The sequence below is a fragment of the Nerophis lumbriciformis genome, linkage group LG19, assembly GCF_033978685.3.
Source record: "Nerophis lumbriciformis linkage group LG19, RoL_Nlum_v2.1, whole genome shotgun sequence".
Classification (NCBI taxonomy): Eukaryota; Metazoa; Chordata; class Actinopteri; order Syngnathiformes; family Syngnathidae; genus Nerophis; species Nerophis lumbriciformis.
Genome location: NC_084566.2, coordinates 19,152,668 through 19,175,401, shown reverse-complemented (window position 1 = coordinate 19,175,401; position 22,734 = coordinate 19,152,668). Strand labels below are relative to the sequence as shown.

The 22,734-nt window shown below is 40.8% G+C and overlaps 1 protein-coding gene across 4 annotated transcripts in view; it reads right to left on the bottom strand.

Moving 5' to 3' along the window:
• LOC133618968 (uncharacterized protein KIAA0040 homolog) overlaps window positions 1-22,734 on the bottom strand; it is a 39,084-nt gene that overhangs the window by 10,994 nt on the left and 5,356 nt on the right. Inside the window, exons 1-2 of one of the 4 annotated variants that reach the window (XM_072915196.1) lie at window positions 10,542-10,674; window positions 7,878-10,401 (exon numbers count right to left, since the gene is read on the bottom strand). The exons of 1 other annotated variant lie outside the window; for it this stretch is intronic. In XM_072915196.1, coding sequence (XP_072771297.1) covers window positions 9,236-10,219 — 984 coding nt within the window. In that variant the 5' untranslated portion in view covers window positions 10,220-10,401; window positions 10,542-10,674 and the 3' untranslated portion in view covers window positions 7,878-9,235. Of the gene's footprint in view, window positions 1-7,877; window positions 11,003-22,734 lie in introns of those variants that run through there. 2 more of the 4 variants (XM_072915197.1, XM_072915195.1) reach the window with 2 other exon arrangements.

The following is a 22,734-nucleotide window of genomic DNA, read 5'->3' as shown; positions in this document are numbered from 1 at the left end:
AGAAATATCAAATGTTTAAATATTAACTGTCAGTTTACTGTACTGTGCCAACTGTACTACTATATGAGTACGTGTTTTCTATTGTTTCATTGAAAATAAAACAGCAAAGTCCATTTGGCTGTCATCTGTTTTAATTATGAGACAAAATTGTGTCAAAGTCATGATTTTTTTTTTCATGCTTGAAATAAGAAATTATTACTTTAAAAAAGTAGTTTTATAATTGTGAGTGTTGATGACACAGCTTTGCAACAGTTGATATTCTAGTTTCAAGCATGTTTTACTCAATATAGGTCATCAAATCTCAGCAACAAGCTGTAATATCTTACTGAGATCATTTAGGACCAGGACACTTAAAACAAGTAAAACACTAACATAAAATCTGATTAGTGAGAAGAATTATCTTATCTCACAGAAAATAAGCAAATATCACCCTTATTTGAGATATTTAATCTTACTTAGATTTCAGTTTTTGCAGTGTGCAGACCTCTCTACTTAAATGAAGATTTTCCAGGTACTACTGGCATTATGTGGCCATGGAAACACTCATTTCCCTCCACATTCATGTTATTATGCTCTCCAATCTGTAGGGTTTTGAAATGTTGAAAAAGCAGTACACATTTATGATTTGTAACATATTTTCTACAATATGGAATCACAATCGATACACAACAGAAAATATGTTTAGCTATACAGTGAGGCGGTGGACCATCACAACACCGCAGCGCATTCATACGTCTGGAATGATCCAAACGCAATTAAATGCATATTGCAGGACATTTATAAATTGTAATGATACATCTCCTTAATATATCCCCTAAATAAAAAAACGCCTCTACGCTAGCAGATACCAAAACGCATCAATTCGAGTTTTAATCAGCCCCTTAAGTCATCCAGCAGCAATACAATTATAAAATGATGTTGGACGAAGAATTCTCTGTCTATCATCTGTCTTTGCAGCGAGATCGCCTCCTTTCTCACAGTCGTGTGCATATCTGTGTCAGTTTGCAAATAGATTTCAGACGCGTCAAATAAATACGCAAAACAGTGCCCGCAGAACAGTTATATTCTAAATAAATCACATTGCCTTATAGTTGAATAATTGCATCTTCTCCTCCCATTATTGTGGGTGTTCTGATAAGCTCAGTTTGCACATGTTTTAATACACGCAAACCTTTAGCACAAGCTGTACATCGGACTGGAAAGTCTTGAGAATGATTTAAATGATAAATAATAAATAGAACATTCTCTGTGATTATCATCATTTCCAATAACATTTTGATATCAGATATTGGTCTGAGACCAGTAAAAAAAAAAACAAGCTTCGGATTACATCAACCGGAATGTAAAATGGCAGATAAATGCTCCGATACAAGCAGTCCTGCAGCACGTTTGCCTTTGCAAAGCTGGACAGCCAGTTAACATCTAATTGTCCTCCAATTAGCACACAAGGTGGGCCTTTTCTTGTATTTTAATGAAGTAATTTACAAAAGATAAACATAGTTGGCATTAGGCTACGAGGAGCTACAGTAGCAACTTCACAACAGCTAAGCACACAATAACACACAAGCTAAGTGTCCTTAATTGCACAAGATTGCAGTCTAAAACATGACATTTGTCAATATGAACAAGTGTCACATAATTAAAGTGGCATATTACTCACAGATAGAATCTCTCCAAGGCAGAGGTGTTTTAGAAAGTATCCAGTAACAAATGTGTCAGCATAATTCACCTTACTGCATCATGAGCTTAACCTAATGAATTACTGTGGCCAGTAACTGTCTCTAAAAAAAATATACCACTTCACTTCAACTTAAAGACAGCATAAGTCAATTCCAGACGGTTAATAATAGATAGGTTAGTATATGTCATACCTATCATTGTTCTCTGTTTGCTTCATCAAGCCTTTAATACCAGTTTTATATTTCTTTGATGACATGATATCGTTTAAAATAGATGTATTACGATTACAATAGCCCATGTTGAGAAGCCTGCTCTTAGTTCTAACAGATATGATATGCTTTGAAATGCATCTTGTGCTCGCCCGGCCAAGTGGACCCTTAGCCAAAAGGTTTGCATACACCTGTCTTACATTTTACACAACAAAATAATGATATTATGATTTGTGCTAAATCGTATCGGATCAATATCGGTATCGTATCAAAAGTGAAAAAGTACTCTTCAAGGTCTAATTTTATTGATGTTATTATTGAAGTATTAAAATCAGTATTTTGTTCAACTTGTATGTCATCAAACTCAGTTTTTCGACAAAATGTGTTTATTTTCATTTTTTAAGTACCAATTAGTCCATGTGTCAGCACTATTCACCTTACTGCATCATGAGCTTAACTTAATGAATGAATCTGGCCATTATTTGTCTCTAAAAAATATATACCACTTCACTTCAACTTAAAGACAGCATAAGTCAACTCCAGATGGTTAATAATAGATAGGGTAGTGTTGTTCATACCTATCATTGTTCTCTTTGAACTCATTTCGCTTGATCAAGCCTCGTCTTTGACATTTTACACGACAAAATAATGAAATTATGATTTGTGCTGAATTGTATCGGCTCAATATCGGTATCGTATCAAGAGTGAAAAAGTATCTGGACTCCTCACGTTGTAATTGTATCGACGTTATTAGTTAAGTATTAAAATGAGTATTTTGTTCAACTTGTATGTCACCAAACTCAGTTTTTCGACAAAATATGTTTATTTTCCTTTTTTTAAGTACCGATTAGTCCACTGTTTAAGCACCGGTATTGGATTGTACGTAAACAATACACAATCCTAGTGTATTAGTGCAGTGGTTCTCAAATGGGGGTATTTGAACGTATGCCAAGGGGTAAGTGAGATTTTTTTTTAAATATTCTAAAAATAGCAACAATTCAAAAATCCTTTATAAATATATTTATTGAATAATACTTCAACAAAATATGAATGTAAGTTCATAAACTGAACATCAAATCAAGTAGGCTATTCCATTCATTACAATGCAACAATGCAACAATGCAATATTCAGTGTTGACAGCTAGATTTTTTGTTCCATAAATATTGATGTTAAAGATTTCTTTTTTTGTGAAGAAATGTTTAGAATTAAGTTCCTCAATCCAGATGGGTTACAATCCCCAAAGAGGGCACTTTAAGTTGATGATTACTTCTATGTGTAGAAATCTTTATTTATAATTGAATCACTTGTTTATTTTTCAACAAGTTGTTAGTTATTTTTATATCACTTTTTTTCCCAAATAGTTCAAGAAAGACCACTACAAATTAGCAATATTTACACTGTTATACAATTTAATAAATCAGAAACTGATGACATAGTGCTGTATTTTACTTCTTTATCTCTTTTTTTCAACCAAAAATGCTTTGCTCTGATTAGGGGGTAGTTGAATTAAAAAAATGTTCAAAGGGGGTACATCACTGAAAAAAGGTTGAGAACTACTGTATTAGGGTGTATAAGATGCAGGACCAATTTGGGAAGTACTTAAATGTAATCTATCAATAGTACACAAATTGTATTTTGACAGACCTGAATTGTTTTTATGATCATATTTATAGATCTGATGTCATGTAAAGTATGTGTGGGGGCTCCCTTGAAATAAATCCACGAGTTCTGTAAAAGAAAACCACATATTTATTTATCATTTATTGTGGTATGTTGCTAAAACCACACAAGGTCACTACTTTGTGTGGAAAGCTCGGAAGAGGGAACGCGGTTTCTTGAAAATGGATGAGACGAGCCCCATCATGTCTGCAGGTGTGCCTGAGCTATCTAAACCTAATAGAAACCCCAACACACACACACGCACGCACGCACGCACACGCACACGCACACACACACACACACACACACACACACACACACACACACACACACACACACACACACACACACACACACACACACACACACACACACACACACACACACACACACACACACACACACTGGAGCAATATTCCAGCTGGTGTTCAAGCTCGTCACTGTCCAGTCACCTCCAACTCCGATGATAAATAAGCCAGCAGCAGGCTCATGATGAATATCCGTGTCTACAGTATTTTACATAGAAATGATCTCACTGTGTATTCATTTGCAGTACATTGTAGCTGCAGGGGATTTATTTTACACACGAATGCATGGTTATGTACATGCGGAGACATGAAGAAATCATGTTTGGGATTCTTGGATTTTGACTGCTATAAGAAGAGTGCAGAGAGTGATCAACGCACAAGGACATTAAAGCACTTGAAGTCTGAAAATGACAAGTCGTTCTATACAGTGTTTGGTGCCTATGTTTAATTAAACACACCAGCCCATAGGGGGCGGCAAAAGATGTCTCCCAAAGTGAGTCAGAGCTTTTCTTCCTGTCACACACACATACACAAACAAATACATGCAAATACACACGTTCACATACAGGCATTTATAATCTGTAATATTACCAATTTATCTCATAAAATGATATGACCATCTGAATCTGAATTTGCATAACACACGTATTTGTTATTGATATTTCTTGTAATATTACAATGTTATTTTCTCATCATTCTAATCCTTTTTTGAGCCTCTTTAAATCACTTTATTTATTATTTTTTTGGTATCATTACAATTTTATTCTCATAAAAAATAATGACTTAACTTTAAATAAAATCTCGTAACTCAAAAAAGGAATTTTCTTAATCTTTATCTCCCAATATTATGATTTGATTCTCTAAAGCGTGCCTCGGGATCTTTATGTGTGGAGTTTGCATGTTCTCCCCGTGACTGCGTGGGTTCCCTCCGGGTACTCCGGCTTCCTCCCACCTCCAAAGACATGCACCTGGGGATAGGTTGATTGGCAACACTAAATTGGCCCTAGTGTGTGAATGTGAGTGTGAATGTTGTCTATCTGTGTTGGCCCTGCGATGAGGTGGCGACTTGTCCAGGGTGTACCCGGCCTTCCGCCCGATTGTAGCTGAGATAGGCTCCAGCACCCAGAGGTGGGACCAAGTCATTGCTTTGCAAGTCACAAGTAAGTCTCAAGTCTTTACCCTCAAGTCTCGAGTCAAGTCCCGAGTCAAGACAGGGCAAGTCCGAGTCAAGTCCAAAGTCAAGACTGGAAAGTCTCAAGTCAAGTCCCAAGTCCTGCATTTTGAGTTTCGAGTCCTTTCAAGTTATTTAACCACAGACTAATATATTTACACAGATTGTGTATGCTTTTAAAACGCTGTATTTATTTATTAAAACAAGTGCATTTGAAATTGCAGGGAAAAAGATAGTGCTGACATTGCACTTCAAAATAGCACAATTAACCAGTCATTTTAAACATGTAACTCATTCCTTTACAGAATAAACACATTTGAAAAAAAACAAGTGCAACTGTACTTATTTGCACAAAAGTGTTAACATTGTATTTCCATGGCATATTGCATTGTAACTAGTTCCACAGCAGTTTCTATCCTGTTCTTACCTTATCTCATTGATCTCATCTCATACTGTATGTGTGTTTATGTGTGCGTACACATGAAAAACATAACAAATATATGAACATAACAATGAACAGAGTTGTACTTTTTAGATGTCAGGACCCTATGCAATATGTACACATTCTTAATATAGTATACATTTTAACTGACCTTTATTTGACTATGTTTGTCTTTTTGTAGGTGGCTAAAATACGCGGTGCTGCTGACTGCCGTCTAACGTTACATTACTGTGTGTGATACATTGACTAACGTAACGTTATGTATAGGTACCTCATGAAACCCTGCTTAAAAAAAAAATCACTTGACAAAAAGTATGAATAAGGTAGCAAACTGCAGTGGACGCAACAGATTGCCGTGTTTGCAATGACGTTATAACCATAGACATCTTATAAGTAGACGCAGCATTAGTTGCTGTGACGTGAGCAATTTGGTCGCCATCTTGAAGTGCTGATGAGGAGCCGGCGAGCAGCCGAAACTGACAGATAACAGGTAGAAAACAAAGATGGTGGTGTTCAGCGTTTTCCTGCTCAAATGAGCGGACTGTGGAAAATAGGAATCAGGGGATTACTTTTCACAAGTGAGATTTAACATTAACGTACTATTGGTTGTATTTTATGAAAATAATATTACCACAGAGTTGAGAAGGATCAAAGATCTTCAATATTTGTATGTGAAAATCACAAAGAAATCTTCTGGGGGAGGATGACCCCCCTACAGGGGTTTGGTTTACAAACTTTCAGCCCCACCTAAAACAAAATTCACCAGCCGCCACTGATTATGATGCATTCTCATTTTAGGCAAAGTATAAGACAATACTTTCTTAACAGTATAATTGTAACCAGGAATCAGTCTTCAAGTAACAATATTCAAATACTAACATTGTTGGGTTAAACAGAATTTGGTTTTATTCTGAATCCAGTGAAACAGATTGGTGGTTTTAGCTGATATGAAGACTTTCAGGTGTTTATATATATGTTTAAATATTTGGCAGACGCTTTTATCCAAAGCGACTTACATAAAATAATACATATAAAACAATCACTGCAAACATTATCATTTAAGGGAAGAATGTAATAGAAAATATCAATACAAAGTGTCAAGACAGAATAAACTCTCTGCTGCTGAAGCAACAGAGATGCAGTCTATAGGTCCCTAAGATATATAGATATCTAATGTATTCATACATTGTTTATGTAGGATACACACATATGTATATATAACCTAATCATATTGTTTCTTCAATTTAAAAATAGATTACCGTTTTTTTCCCCCTTCTCTGGGATTATATTCCCAGTTTTGATCTCGGACGTCTGGTCACTTATAGCGTATAAGAATATTATATTACTCTTAAGCAAACTATGAATAACAAAACACGCCAAAACATGTGTCTGTTATCATAGCTACACGTATGACAAAAAAGGGGGTGAAAATCAGTGGTATTCAGTGAGGTAAAATGAATTAAATGCGCTGACAGTTCATTGTTCCTGCCAAATTAATTGCACTGAGTGGAGCGGATCACCACTCCAAGATGGCGGCCACGCGCCTCGTCTGCGCCAGTAGGCAGTAGCGCTCTATGCTGCGTCTACTTATAAGATGTCTATGGTTATAACGTTAGCAGTGAGTTTGCAGCCTCACTGATTTAACTACACAGCAAATAAAAGTCACGTTACTTAGCCAATAAACGTTATCTTACATTCAAAACTTACCCTTCTTTGTGCAACTTCAAATGTCGAACGAAGTTGGAAGTTGTTGCGTCTCCGTCTGTAATATTCGAACTGCGTGATTTGCATACGGCAATTCGTTTTTTGTTGACCAAGTCGTAGTTTTTATACCCGAACGAAACCAACTTTAACATAATTGTTTATCACTGGCACGTTGTTGGACAACTCTTGTTCATTGGTTGTCCTGCAATTTGATTGGATGAATGCTGTGTGATGAAAACAACGTAGTTCTAATTTGATTGGCTGTTGTACTGACAGCACACCAGCTGATAGGAATAACACGCTGATAGACAGACGAAGAAAATGAAAAATACGGAGCGCTCCCAAATAACTTTTTAAGCTTTGGATTTTGGGGAAAGTAGCAAGTCATGTCAAGTCATGTCAAGTCAAAAGGCTCAAGTCCAAGTGAAGTCACAAGTCATTGATGTTAAAGTCTAAGTCGAGTTGCAAGTCTCTTCACATTTTGTCAAGTCGAGTCTAAAGTCATCAAATTCATGACTCGAGTCTGACTCGAGTCCAAGTCATGTGACTCGAGTCCACACCTCTGCCAGCACCCCCCGCGACCCCAAAGGGAATAAGCGGTAGAAAATGGATGGATGGACTTAATTCTGTTAAATGTAAAACTGTTTTCTTGTAATATTACAGCTTTATTCACCAAAAAAATCTTATTTTGTTCTTTATTTTTTTGAAATCATTAATGTTGTCAGAGCAGTCGTCCTTCAGTCAGTGTTGTCTTATATTCGGGGCGACACGGTTTTAATATGTTTACCATTGCGTTAACAACAGTTATTCTTCGTTTCTTGGCCTCGAAATAACATTTATTGAACACAAGTATTGGGACACCTGAGTATTACAAATACAGGAAGTGAAAATAAAAGAAATGACGGCGTTTTCAGAAGTAGTCCACTCCTTTGAGAAGACTTTCTACAAGACTTTGAAGTGTTTGTAGGATGCTTTCCCCCCGCATTCATCCAAAAATAAAAAGTAGAGGACCTCTTGGCCCACAAGCTCTAATGTAGTTATCTCTAAAGGTGTTTGGTGGGATTAAGGTAAGTTGTAATGTTTGTACAATTTCTAAAATGATAACCAAAAAGGCATTCAGTCAACACACACATTTCATGGGACTATTCAAGATCTAAATAGTTGTTGCAGCAATGGAGTCCAGGCCTGGGCAATTATTTTGACTCGGGGGAAGGGGCACATTTAGAGAAAAAAATATCTCTAGGGGCCGGTATTTCTGATTTTTAGGAACACTAATACAAAACCTCACGAAGATGTCTGATTGAATGCTAAAAACATTATGACAAACTGCCCTAAAAAACGGAATGGCATTTTGAATTTTGTACTGATTGAGACACCCAGAATGTACATGAAAATAAAGAATGTGGGATTTACAATATTAACTATGACCGATAAAACACTGAATATTGACAACATATGAACGTCACACACCCTCTCGGTCGACATATTTTACAATCAAACGAAAGGCAACACAAATGCAACAAAAACAGCAAAATATGAAAGTGAAGGGTAAAAAATAAACCGACCTACGATCTGATATATCTGATACATCATTAAGCTTTGGAACTTTGTTTTAAAAATCTCCTTCCGCGTCTGTCCCTGACACCCGCATTTCAGGCTCTGGAAACACTCTGTGGAAACGCTCCCCACCCACACTGCTTGGTGCCTCGTCTGAGCTGCTGTGACTTAGATTACCATAGTAACTAGTATATCATGCAAAAGCACAGATTCCAACCATTGAAATACTTTGTATAGTTCAAGACTTACGGTCATTTGAAAACATCACTGCACATCATAATGGCAGCTACAGTTTCCATCTTAAACATCTAAAAAAATGATTAAGTAATGTCCGGCCCAGGTCTACTGTAGACCACTGGTTCTCCCCAATTTTTTCACCAAGTACTGACCCAGAAAAAAACTTGGCTCTCCAAGTACCACCATAATGACCGGCATTAAAAATACAATGGCGTATAGGCATTACGGAGATCGAGTTTTGTAAATACCTTAGCTTGTTGGATTTGGTCAAATACTGATGTCATGAGAGGAAGAGGGTACCGTTTTTTTTATGGTGATGTCGTTGAGTGGACTGTAATCGATGCATGGTCTCAAGGATCCATCCTTTTTGCCCACAAAGAAGAAACCGGCCCCCGCAGGTGATGAGGAAGGACGGATCAGCCCCGCTTTTAATGAGGCTGTGAGGTATTCCTTCATGGCCGTCCTCTCTGGACCGGAAACAGAATACAGACGACCTTTGGGTATGTTGGATCCTGAGATCAAGTCAATGGCGCAGTCGTATGGACGGTGTGGAGGAAGAGACATGGCTTTGGTTTTACTGAAGGCTTCTCGTAACTGGTGGTAGCATGGAGGTACAGATTTCAGGTCCGGATATTCCGATTCTGTGGTGGGGTTTGCAGAAAACAGGTTGAGTTGCGCTACACTTTTTTTGTGTGTAGCGCCCATGAAACAGTCAATACAGTCCTTTCCCCATGCTTTAATTTCACCTGTCCTCCAGTCTATCTGAGGGTTGTGTTGAAACAGCCAAGGTAGTCCCAAAATCAAAGTGTGTGAGGCGGCTTTGAATAGATATAAGCGAATCTTTTCTTCATGGTCTTTAATGTTTATGCGGATGAGTTCTGTGACATGTGTAATTACAAATAGTTCCTTCCCATCAAGAGCTTTAGCTCTAATGGGTCGAGCTAATGGTTCAGACTTGATCCCTAATTCTGCAGCCAAAGACCAGTCCATCAAACTCTCGTCTGCCCCTGAGTCAATAAGCGCCCCAATGTTTGTGACTGTGTGATTTTTTACCTGAATCCTGATGAGGGTACGCTTAATAGGAGTAGAAGTAGTTTGTAGACTCACTCCTATGGGTCGTTTAATTGGACAGGTGGCGACAAGGTGGCCCTGCTCCCCGCAGTAGAAACACCTTCCTTCTAGCTGTCGTCTTTGGCGTTCCTCCTGCGTCAGCCGCGCTCTCCCCAGCTGCATGGGATCCTCACCTTCCATCAGGAGGCTGGAACGACTCGACCCAGGTGGAGCGGTGTAGAAGTCCGGTCCGTGTTGCGTCTGGTACTGTGCCGCTCCTCCCGTGGTGGAGGTTCGTAAGCTCCGATGTCGTCTGAGCTGCGTGAGTCTGTTGTCGGTACGGACGGCGAGCGCAATGAGTTCGTCCAACCCAGCAGGTAAGTCTAGTGGAACAAGTAAATCTTGAATAGGGATGGCCAGTCCTTTCAAAAAAGTGTCATAAAGGGCCTCGGAGTTCCACCCGCTCTCTGCCGATAGCGTGCGGAATCGAATGGCATAATCACAAACCGAGTCTCGCCCTTGCCTCAGTCTGCTCAGCTCCTGTGCCTTCTCTCGGTTGTCGGTGACAGGATCAAACGTCATTCGTAGTGCAGTCTGGAAATCCGTGAGTGAGTTGCATACAGCTGAACCTCGGCCCCATTCGGCGGAAGCCCAGGTCTTGGCTCTACCCGTCAAGTGCGAGATCATAAAAGCAATCTTCGCTCTCTCAGTGGGGAAGGCGTGGGGATTAAATTCGAAATGAATTGAACAGTCTATCATGAATGATTTGCTTTGTCCCGTTTCACCTGAATAGGATGCTGGAGGGGCCAATTTACTTCCGGCTCCGGCGAATGACGTAGGCGGTAGTTGGACAGGTACGGGTGCCGATGCGGCGGATTGAGGAAGCCGCAGAACCATCTCCTGCAGCTGGGTGGTTAGTCGGGCCATATGCTCGGCCATCGCCGTCTGGAAACCCTCTTGGCGTGAGAGGCGTGTTTCCTGATCCTGTATGGCGGCGGAAAAATGTCCTTTCTCTGCTGAGTCCATACTGGCCAGATTGTATTGTCAGGCTTGGACGAAGGAAGGGACTCAGATGCAGAGGTGATTCCAAATAAAGCTTTTATTTTGAAAAAACTCTTTAAGCCTCCAGAGCCGAGTAAATTCAAATACTATGAAATACAAAAATAGTTATCGACAAAATGTTCCAAAAGGGAAAAACCGAAAATCACTCCAAAAGGAGGAAATACAAAAATAAGGACAATATAATTAGCACCGTATCTGTTAACAAAAAAAACGCTCCAACAGGAGGAAGAAAATAAAGACTATAAAACTTAACTACTCTAATAAATGTAAACAAAAAATCACTCAAAAAACTTTGAGGAAAAAATCTTTAAGGAAAAATTATAACTCACCACTGCGGTAGAAAAAGGTAGAATAACAAAAGTTGCTCTGAGGGAGGAAAAAAGTTAATTCAAAATTACAGCGTGGGATATTCTGGAAGCAAGGACGTAGACGTGGGACAAGGCAAGGCATGGACATGAACATGAACATGGAACGCAAGACAGGCACGAAAGCTCGAGACAATCTGGCACAGAACAAGGGGAGGCATGGGCTTATAAAGAACATGAGGGTAATGGGAAACAGGTGGAAACAATCAAGGGTCAGGAATGACGTCAGACTGGTGACACAAGAGGAAGGACCCGTGATCTGAAACAAGAGGAGTTGCTTTTCAAAATAAAACATGTAAATCACAAGACAGAAAAAACCGAGACAAGACTTCCCTCACCGCGGTGTGACATACCACAGTTTAAGAATAACTGCTGTATTCCAACAAAAAAACACTTCAGCCCCTTACCCCTCCTCCCCAGAGCCAAAACTTGACTCCCGACTTAAAAAAAATGCTGCTAAAAAAACAGGCGGCAAACACGTCGTAAAGTCTAAATGAGGAACTTCCTCTTGGGAAACCTTAGTGAGCCGGCGGGTAAACGTCAGGGCTAGACGGGGCTGAAAGAGCGAATGATGCGGAGTTTGTCCATTTAAACGGCCTAAATTACTCAAAGATTCAAAAGAAAGCAAGTTGACACGTTGAGAACATTTGCTATACATCTTGTTAACGCAACACTATGTAACAATTTGACCTTGAAGTAACAGACTGTCATTTTATCACCATGGCAACCACATATCACCTACATCAGTGGTCGAGTATATGGTTGGACCAGTCAGGACACCAATGTTATTGTTCATACACTCTATTGCCAAAAGTATTTGGCCACCTGCTTTGACTCACATACGAACTTGAAGTGCCATCCCATTCCTAACCCATTGGGTTCAATATGATGTCGATTAGGGATGGCCGATAATGGCTTTTTGCCGATATCCGATTTTGTCCAACTCTTTAATTATCGATACCGATATCAACCGATATATACAGTCGTGGAATTAACACATTATTATGCCTAATTTGGACAACCAGGTATGGTGAAGATAAATAAGATAAAGTAAAAACATTTTCTTGAATAAAAAAGAAAGTAAAACAATATAAAAACAGTTACATAGAAACTAGTATCCATCCATCCATCCATCTTCTTCCGCTTATCCGAGGTCGGGTCGCGGGGGCAGCACCCTAAGCAGGGAAGCCCAGACTTCCCTCTCCCCAGCCACTTCGTCCAGCTCCTCCCGGGGGATCCCGAGGTGTTCCCAGGCCAGCCGGGAGACATAGTCTTCCCAACGTGTCCTGGGTCTTCCTCGTGGCCTCCTACCGGTCGGACATGCCCTAAACACCTCCTTAGGGAGGCGCTCGGGTGGCATCCTGACCAGATGCCCGAACCACCTCATCTGGCTCCTCTCCATGTGGAGGAGCAGCGGCTTTACTTTAAGCTCCCCCCGGATGACAGAGCTTCTCACCCTATCTCTAAGGGAGAGCCCCGCCACCCGGCGGAGGAAACTCATTTCGGCCGCTTGTACCCGTGATCTTGTCCTTTCGGTCATAACCCAAAGCTCATGACCATAGGTGAGGATGGGAACGTAGATCGACCGGTAAATTGAGAGCTTTGCCTTCTGGCTCAGCTCCTTCTTCACCACAACGGATCGATACAGCGTCCGCATTACTGAAGACGCCGCACCGATCCGCCTGTCGATCTCACGATCCACTCTTCCCTCACTCGTGAACAAGACTCCGAGGTACTTGAACTCCTCCACTTGGGGCAAGATCTCCTCCCCAACCTGGAGATGGCACTCCACCCTTTTCCGGGCGAGAACCATGGACTCGGACTTGGAGGTGCTGATTCTCATACCAGTCGCTTCACACTCAGCTGCGAACCGATCCAGTGAGAGCTGAAGATCCTGGCCAGATGAAGCCATCAGGACCAAATCATCTGCAAAAAGCAGAGACCTAATCCTGCAGCCACCAAACCAGATCCCCTCAACGCCTTGACTGCGCCTAGAAATTCTGTCCATAAAAGTTATGAACAGAATCGGTGACAAAGGGCAGCCTTGGCGGAGTCCAACCCTCACCGGAAACGTGTCCGACTTACTGCCGGCAATGCGAACCAAGCTCTGACACTGATCATACAGGGAGCGGACCGCCACAATCAGACAGTCCGAAACCCCATACTCTCTGAGCACTCCCCACAGGACTTCCCGAGGGACACGGTCGAATGCCTTCTCCAAGTCCACAAAGCACATGTAGACTGGTTGGGCAAACTCCCATGCACCCTCAAGGACCCTGCCGAGAGTATAGAGCTGGTCCACAGTTCCACGACCAGGACGAAAACCACACTGTTCCTCCTGAATCCGAGGTTCGACTATCCGGCGTAGCCTCCTCTCCAGTACACCTGAATAGACCTTACCGGAAAGGCTGAGGAGTGTGATCCCACGATAGTTAGAACACACCCTCCGGTTCCCCTTTTTAAAGAGAGGAACCACCACCCCGGTCTGCCAATCCAGAGGTACTGCCCCCGACGTCCACGCGATGCTGCAGAGTCTTGTCAACCAAGACAGCCCTACAGCATCCAGAGCCTTAAGGAACTCCGGGCGGATCTCATCCACCCCCGGGGCCTTGCCACCGAGGAGCTTTTTAACTACCTCAGCAACCTCAGCCCCAGAAATAGGAGAGCCCACCACAGATTCCCCAGGCACTGCTTCCTCATAGGAAGACGTGTTGGTGGGATTGAGGAGGTCTTCGAAGTATTCCCTCCACCGATCCACAACTTCCGCAGTCGAGGTCAGCAGAACACCATCCGCACCATACACGGTGTTGGTAGTGCACTGCTTCCCCTTCCTGAGGCGGCGGATGGTGGTCCAGAATCGCTTCGAAGCCGTCCGGAAGTCGTTTTCCATGGCTTCCCCGAACTCCTCCCATGTCCGAGTTTTTGCCTCCGCGACCGCTGAAGCCGCACACCGCTTGGCCTGTCGGTACCTGTCCGCTGCCTCAGGAGTCCCATGAGCCAAAAGAACCCGATAGGACTCCTTCTTCAGCTTGACGGCATCCCTCACCGCCGGTGTCCACCAACGGGTTCTAGGATTACCGCCACGACAGGCACCAACTACCTTGCGGCCACAGCTCCAATCAGCCGCCTCGACAATAGAGGTGCGGAACATGGTCCACTCGGACTCAATGTCCAGCACCTCCCTCGTGACATGTTCAAAGTTCTTCCGGAGGTGGGAATTGAAACTCTCTCTGACAGGAGACTCTGCCAGACGTTCCCAGCAAACCCTCACAATGCGTTTGGGCCTGCCAGGTCTGTCCGGCATCCTCCCCCACCATCGCAGCCAACTCACCACCAGGTGGTGATCGGTAGAAAGCTCCGCCCCTCTCTTCACCCGAGTGTCCAAAACATGAGGCCGCAAATCCGATGACACAACTACAAAGTCAATCATAGAACTGCGGCCTAGGGTGTCCTGGTGCCAAGTGCACATATGGACACCCTTATGCTTGAACATGGTGTTCGTTATGGACAATCCGTGACGGGCACAAAAGTCCGATAACAAAACACCACTTGGGTTCAGATCCGGGCGGCCATTCTTCCCAATCACGCCTCTCCAGGTTTCACTGTCGTTGCCAATATGAGCGTTGAAGTCCCCCAGTAGAACGAGGGAATCACCCGGGGGAGCACTCTCAAGTACTCCCTCGAGTGAATCCAAAAAGGGTGGGTACTCTGAGCTGCTGTTTGGCGCGTAAGCGCAAACAACAGTCAGGACCCGTCCCCCCACCCAAAGGCGGAGGGAAGCTACCCTCTCGTCCACCGGGTTGAACTCCAACATGCAGGCTCTGAGCCGGGGGGCAACAAGAATTGCCACCCCAGCCCGTCGCCTCTCACTGCTGGCAACGCCAGAGTGGAAGAGAGTCCAGCCCCTCTCGAGAGAACTGGTTCCAGAGCCCTTGCTGTGCGTCGAGGTGAGTCCGACTATATCCAACCGGAACTTCTCTACCTCGTGCACTAGCTCAGGCTCCTTCCCCCCCAGCGAGGTGACGTTCCACGTCCCAAGAGCTAGCTTCTGTAGCCGAGGATCGGACCGCCAAGTGCCCTGCCTCCGGCTACCGCCCAGCTCACATTGCACCCGACCTCTATGGCCCCTGCTATGGGTGGTGAGCCCATTGGAGGGGGGACCCACGTTGCCTCTTCGGGCTGTGCCCGGCCGGGCCCCATGGGGACAGGCCCGGCCACCAGGCGCTCGCCATCGTGCCCCAACTCCGGGCCTGGCTCCGGAGGGGGGCACCGGTGACCCGCGTCCGGGCGAGGGACATCTGAGTCTCGGTTCTTGCATTTCCATAGAAGTCTAGAAACTAGTAATTAATGAAAATGAGTCAAATTAACTGTTAAAGGTTAGTACTATTAGTGGACCAGCAGCACGCACAATCATGTGTGCTTACGGACTGTATCCCTTGCAGACTGTATTGATATATATTGATATATAATGTAGGAACCAGAATATTAATAACAGAAAGAAACAACCCTTTTGTGTAAATGAGTGTGAATGGGGGAGGGAGTTTTTTTGGGTTGGTGCACATTTTTTATGTTGATTTAATAAAAAAAAAGAAAAAAAACGATACCGATAATTACCGATATTACAGTTTAACGCATTTATCGGCTGATAATATCAGCAGGCCGATATTATCGGACATCTCTAATGTCGATCCACCTTTTGCAGCTGTTACAGCTTCAACTCTTCTGGGAAGGCTGTCCACAAGGTTGCAGAGTGTGTTTATAGGAATTTTCCACCATTCTTCCAAAAGCGCATTGGTGAGGTCACACACTGATGTTGGTGGAGAAGGTCTGTCTCTCAGTCTCCGTTGTAATTCATCCCAAAGGTGTTCTATCGGGTTCAGGTCAGGACTCTGTGCAGGCCAGTCAAGTTCATCTACACCAGACTCTGTTATCCATGTCTTTATGGACCTTGCTTTGTGCACTGGTGCACAGTCATGTTGGAAGAGGAAGGGACCCTGTCACGCCAAATTTCTTCCCCCTACAACCCCCCCCCATTTACTTCCGGGGTCATTTCCTCTTACGTCATTTCCTCTTACTAATGTAATTTCCTCTTACGTCATTGACAGCTATTGATAACACTTCGGCTTTGACACAGGACAGCAGCACACACAATATTGTAGTGAAATGGTTTCAACAATAATGTTGATTTAAAGTACAGACATTTAACAGTATTATATATTAATTAATATTAATGAAATGGTTTCAACAATAATGTTGATTTAAAGTACAGACATTTAACAGTATTATATATTAATTAATATTTTTTGCACGTTACCACGAAGACAGAAGTTCCCAGCAGCGGCCCTAACACTCCGCCTGGAATTTTTCGAAGCCTGCTGGTGTTTGACATAAGTCCCCTGGGAAAGATAAAGACAAATGTCATTCAGTGACACCACCATTTTCAGGAGACTTGGATTCTATCGATCGCTGTCAATGACGTAAGAGGAAATGACGTAAGTAAGAGGAAATGACGTAAGAGGAAATGACCCCGGAAGTAAATGGGGGGGGGGGGAGGTTTTTGTAGGGGGAAGAAATTTGGCGTGACAGCCCGCTCCAAACTGTTCCCACAAGGTTGGGAGAATGGAATTGTCCAAAATATTTTGGTATCCTGGAGCATTCAAAGTTCCTTTCACTGGAACCAAGGGGCCAAGCCCAACTCCTGAAAAACAACCCCACACCATAATTCCTCTGGTGAGCCCTCTCTGTCAGTTTACGTGGCCTACCACTTTGTGGCTGAGTTGCATTCCCAAACTCTTCCATTTTCTTATAATAAAGCCGACAGTTGTCTTTGGAATATTTAGGAAATTTCACGACTGGATTTGTTGCACAGGTGGCATCCTATGACAGTTCCACGCTGGAAATCACTGAGCTCCTGAGAGCGGCTCATTCTTTCACAAATGTTTGTAGAAACAGTCTCCATGCCTAAGCGCTTGATTGTATACACCAGTAGCCGGGCCAAGTGATTAGGACACCTGATTCTGATCATTTGGATGGGTGGCCAAATACTTTTGTCAATATAGTGTAGTTGTGTGTACACACTAAAATGACACAATGTATGAGTATCCTTTGGTGTAAAATCAGTCACATTTGTATCATTTCCATCTTTAGGCATTAGGAAGATAAGATGAACAATAACGACAGAAAGATGAGCTCAAAAAGGAAACCCAAGAGCTCTTGTTATATTTATCTTGAAGAAACACTTTTGTTGGCGTTTCCTGCCAAGAGAGCCAGTTGTGTGACTTAGTGTGGTGGCGAGGATGCACAACACTGTGTGTGTGTGTGTAAGTTAGATAAAAAACAAAACGACAACATTACTATTAATAGGACAAAAAGAAAGCACACTTTTATGTAGACATGTGATATACTTGGATTCAACAAAGCACTTTGTTTAATCTTCTTATGTAAATACCACTTGATGTAGAGATTGATGCCTGGAACAAGTTTAGATATGTTTCTCTTTCATTTAATAATATTTACATGCTCCTTATTTGAGGCGGTGTGGTCGAGTGTGTTTCAGATGGTAGAGCGGCCATGCCCACAACTTGAGGGTTCCTGGTTCGTATAGTATAAGACTCAGGGGTGTCAAACTCACTTTAGCTCAGGGGCCGCATGGAGGAAAATCTGTGCACACGCAGGCCGGACTATTAAAATCATGGCATTAAAACTAAAAAAATAAAGACAACTTCACATAGTTTTCTTTGTCTTACTTTGGCCAAAAATAGAACAAAAACATTCAGAAAATATTACAATAAAAATATAGAACAAAATACCGGCAGCGGTAAAGTTTAGATCCATGAAGGAAAGATGAAAGTGAATGAATGTTTAAAGCTGAATACATTTACATATGGATACAAATTTGTTTTCTTTAGTATAATTCTTTTAATAAGTGTCCGCCCTGAGATTGTTAGGTTGTGAGTTCAAACCCCGACCCAGTCATACCAAAGACTATAAAAATGGGACCCATTGCCTCCCTGCTTGGCACTCAGCACCAAGGGTTGGAATTGGGGGTTAAATCACCATAAAAATGATTCCCGGGCACGGCCACCGCTGCTGCTCACTGCTCTCCTCACCTCCCAGGGGGTGATCAAGGGTGATGGGTCAAATGCAGAGAACAATCTCGCCATACCGAGTGTGTGTGTGACAATCATTGGTACTTTAACTTTGACTTAATGAATTAAGTAACATTTATGACTAATTTTTTCCCCAAAACCTAATATAGAAGGTGAAACATAACAGGATAATGCATACATTTATCATTTGTTTTCACCCAAAAAATTTACCGTGGGGCCCCATTTTAAAGATTTGATGGGGTCCCTGGGACCCCATTTTGAAAATTCTAGCGCCAACACTGATGGAGTATTGGTGCGTGCCTTGAGTTTGACACGTAGGGTAGTATAGTAAAGCGCTTAGTGTTGGTCCGATACCAATATTTTGGTACCGGTATCAGTACCAAAATTATTTTGATACTTTTCTGTACTTTTATAAGTAAAGGTGGCCACAAAAATTGCATTATTGGCTTTATTTTAACAAAACATCTTAAGGTACATCAAACATATGTTTCTTTATTGCAAGTTTGTCCTTAAATAAAATAGTGAACATACTAGACAACTTTTCTTTTAGTAGTAAGCAAACAAAGGCTCCTAATTTAGCTGCTGACGTATGTAGTAACATATTGTGTCATTTTCCATTCTATTATTTTGTCAAAATTAAGTGGTAGAAAATGAATTTTTAATCTACTTGTTCATTTACTGTTAAGATCTGCTTACTTTTCTCTTTTAACATTTCTGTTAAAATGTAATAATCACTTCTGTTGTTTGATACTATACATTAGTTTTGGATGATACCACAAATTTGGGTATCAATCCGATACCAAGTCGTTCCAGGATCATACATTGGTCATATTCAAAGTCATCATGTGTCCAGGGACATATTTCCTGAGTTCATAAACGTAATATACATTTTTTTAAAACGAAAGAAGATGTTGTGATGCCAAAAAATATCGACGTAATCATAGTAGTATCGACTATATACACTACTGTACTGTACTTTTCAGAGGCGGTCTAGTACAGAAAATGTTTCATTAGTATCGCGGTACTATACTAATACCGGTATACCGCACAACCCTAAAAGCGCTATATAAATAGACTATTTACCATTTTATTTATTTACGCCTGTCAGTATTTTATTGCGCTTACTATATTTTCTGATCAAAAACTCTTTGGCATACCTTGAGTGTAGCCCAAAGACACACTTTGACATCAGTGCCAGCTGTCAAGTAGAAACAACTTGCTGAGTGTAAAGTTCACCTGACGCAGCAGACAACTTAAAAGCCCTGCTGGCAAAACATCACAATTCATAGTCTGTGTCTCTGTTGTGGAACACAATCATGGTCGCAAACACACGCACACATAAACATACAAAACAAAAAACGATCAAAACAACAACTTGAAAGAAAACGCTTTGGAAAAGAAAAACTTCTACGGACAAGAAATAATACTTTAAACAAACCCATTCATTGAAAAAGCCTCCCAAAAATATATATGTAACAAATACAAAAATAACATTTAAAGAAATAAAAAAAACGATATATTAATCATGCTAATGAAATTGATAATCAAATTAAACCTGTTAAATAAATTTTACAACTACACCGTCTGTATGTTCCGGACTATAAGCCGCTACTTTTTTCCTACACTTTGAACCCTATGGCTTATAAAACAGCTAATTTATGGATTTTTCCCCCCAAAAAAACAGCCATAGTGTTTTGTATTCAACAAGGAGTGTTCATAAAACAAAGACAGAGACACTGAAAAGGTTCGTTATTGTTTGTGCTATGGCGCCATTGTTTGGACGAGTTCACTTCCTGCAGGTGCTGCGAGTGAACGTCGACAGTATTTCCTTCTGTTTAGTGCCTTGAACCGGAAGTACAAGTGCCGTTCTGTCTTCGATTCGTCCATAGCGTTTTTTATCGTATGGATTCTTCAACCCTCAGCACCCTCTCTTCTCAGAGTTTAGACTCTTGCCCTCAGGATGCAGGTAAAGGCCAAAAACAACAGATACATACGATCCTTTGTTCCCTCAGCTGTTGCCTTTATAAATGAGCTTCTTAAACGAGCTTAGCTGCTATGCAGTCACTTTAGTGGGCAGCGACGTGTGATGATTAGTTTTTATTGTTTTACAAATGTTTTTAGTTTTTAGCTCAATGCTTTCATGATGGTTTGTACGTTCTATGTATTTTATGTATTTGTACCTCATTTTACTGTTGAACCTAGTTTTTTAATGACTACTGCTGCAAACCAAATTGCCCCTCGGGGACAATAAAGATTTTCTATGTCTAAGTCTAAGTCGAAGTTCATTCATCACTCCAAGCAACAATTGGACGTTTTACAATATAACTGAAACAATTCATACTTACAAAACCGTCACATGTTTGATAATAGCGTTTAATGCATATTTGTATGTGCTATCATAATGTAATGAAGCTAGCGTCGTTAGCATTAGCTAATATGCTAGCAAGTGATTGTGTTTGTATAATTAACTTACAATTGCGTTTTATTTTGTATTGTTTTACACACAAAATCCTCAGTAAATTCACCAAATTGTCACCGTTGAGTTATTGAGTCTGTTTAGCTGATTGGAGAGCTAGCTTCCGCAGCTAGTGTTTGAGTTTGAGTTTGAGCTTATTTGGAACATGCAAGCATACAACATGATACATCACAATTTCCAGTTTCTCATTTCAACATGTTCGAAAAGGAGTAGAAAGAACCAGAGCTTATTTAATCCTACCCCTTTTCTTTTACATAACAGTTGCTAAAACTTTTTGTTCACTTCCTGTTCACAATTTATTCACAATATACTCCATAAGTAATCACAATAAAAATAAATAAATAATAATACGTTTATGATAATAATTGGTGAAGCAAGTCATATTTCATATGATGAGATAAGTAAGATTATTTTGAGAATGAATGAATGGATGGATGAAATAAATTGAGAATGTTTGTCATGGTTCTTGTTCTTTGTACTTTGTAAACACTTTAAGTTTGAAGAGTTTCTTGAAGTGGATCATATTTGTACATTGTTTGATTTCTTTGCTTAATCCATTCCATAATTTAATTCCACATACTGATATACTGAAGGTCTTAAGTGTTGTACGTGCATACACATGTTTTAAATTACATTTTTCTCTAAGATTATATTTCTCCTCTTTTTTTTGAGAAGAATTGTTGTATATTCTTAGGTAGCAGGTTATAGTTTGCTTTGTGTATAATTTTAGTTGTTTGCAAATTCACTATGTCGTGGAATTTCAGTATTTTTGATTCCATAAATAAAGGATTTGTATGTTCTCTATATCCAACATTATGCATTATTCTAACTGATCTTTTTTGTAACACCGTTAGTGAATGAAGTGTACTTTTGTAGTTATTTCCCCATATTTCTACACAGTAACTCCGATATGGTAACACTAGCGAGCAGTAGAGAATATTAAGTGATTTTTGGTCTCAATCATGTTTTGCTTTATTCATTATTGACGTGTTTCTCGCTACTTTATGTTGTATATTTTTTACATGAGATTTCCAGTTCAATTTATCATCAATCATTATACCTAGAAATTTGGTTTCATTTACTCTTTCAATTTCTACCCCGTCTGTTTGTATTTGTGTTTGACTTTCTCTTCTACTGTTACCAAATAGCATTATTTTAGTTTTACTGAGATTCAAAGATAGTCTGTTTTTGTCAAACCATCTTTTTAATTTGTTCATTTCTTCTGTTATTATTTGTATTATCTTCTATGTGTTCTCTCCTGAACAAAACTCTGTTGTATCATCCGCAAATAATACTAACTTTAAATCTTTCGTAACTTTACAAATGTCATTTATATAGAGATTGAATAATTTAGGTCCTAGTATTGATCCCTGAGGTACGCCACAGGATATATTTAGCGTTGTAGATGTGTGATTGCCTAGCTTCACGTATTGTTTCCTGTTTGTTAGATAACTTCTTATCCAGTTTAAGACTAACCCTCTGATGCCGTAACGTTCTAGTTTTTTGATTAAAATATTGTGATTAATTGTGTCAAATGTTTTAGTTAGATCCATAAACACTGCTGCCGCACATTTTACTATCTATTGCATTGGTAATTTCTTCTGTAATTTCAATTAAAGCCATTGAAGTTGAAACATTAGCTCTGTATTCATATTGGTTCTCTTCGAGTATTATATTTTTGTTTGTGAAACTCTCTAATCTGTG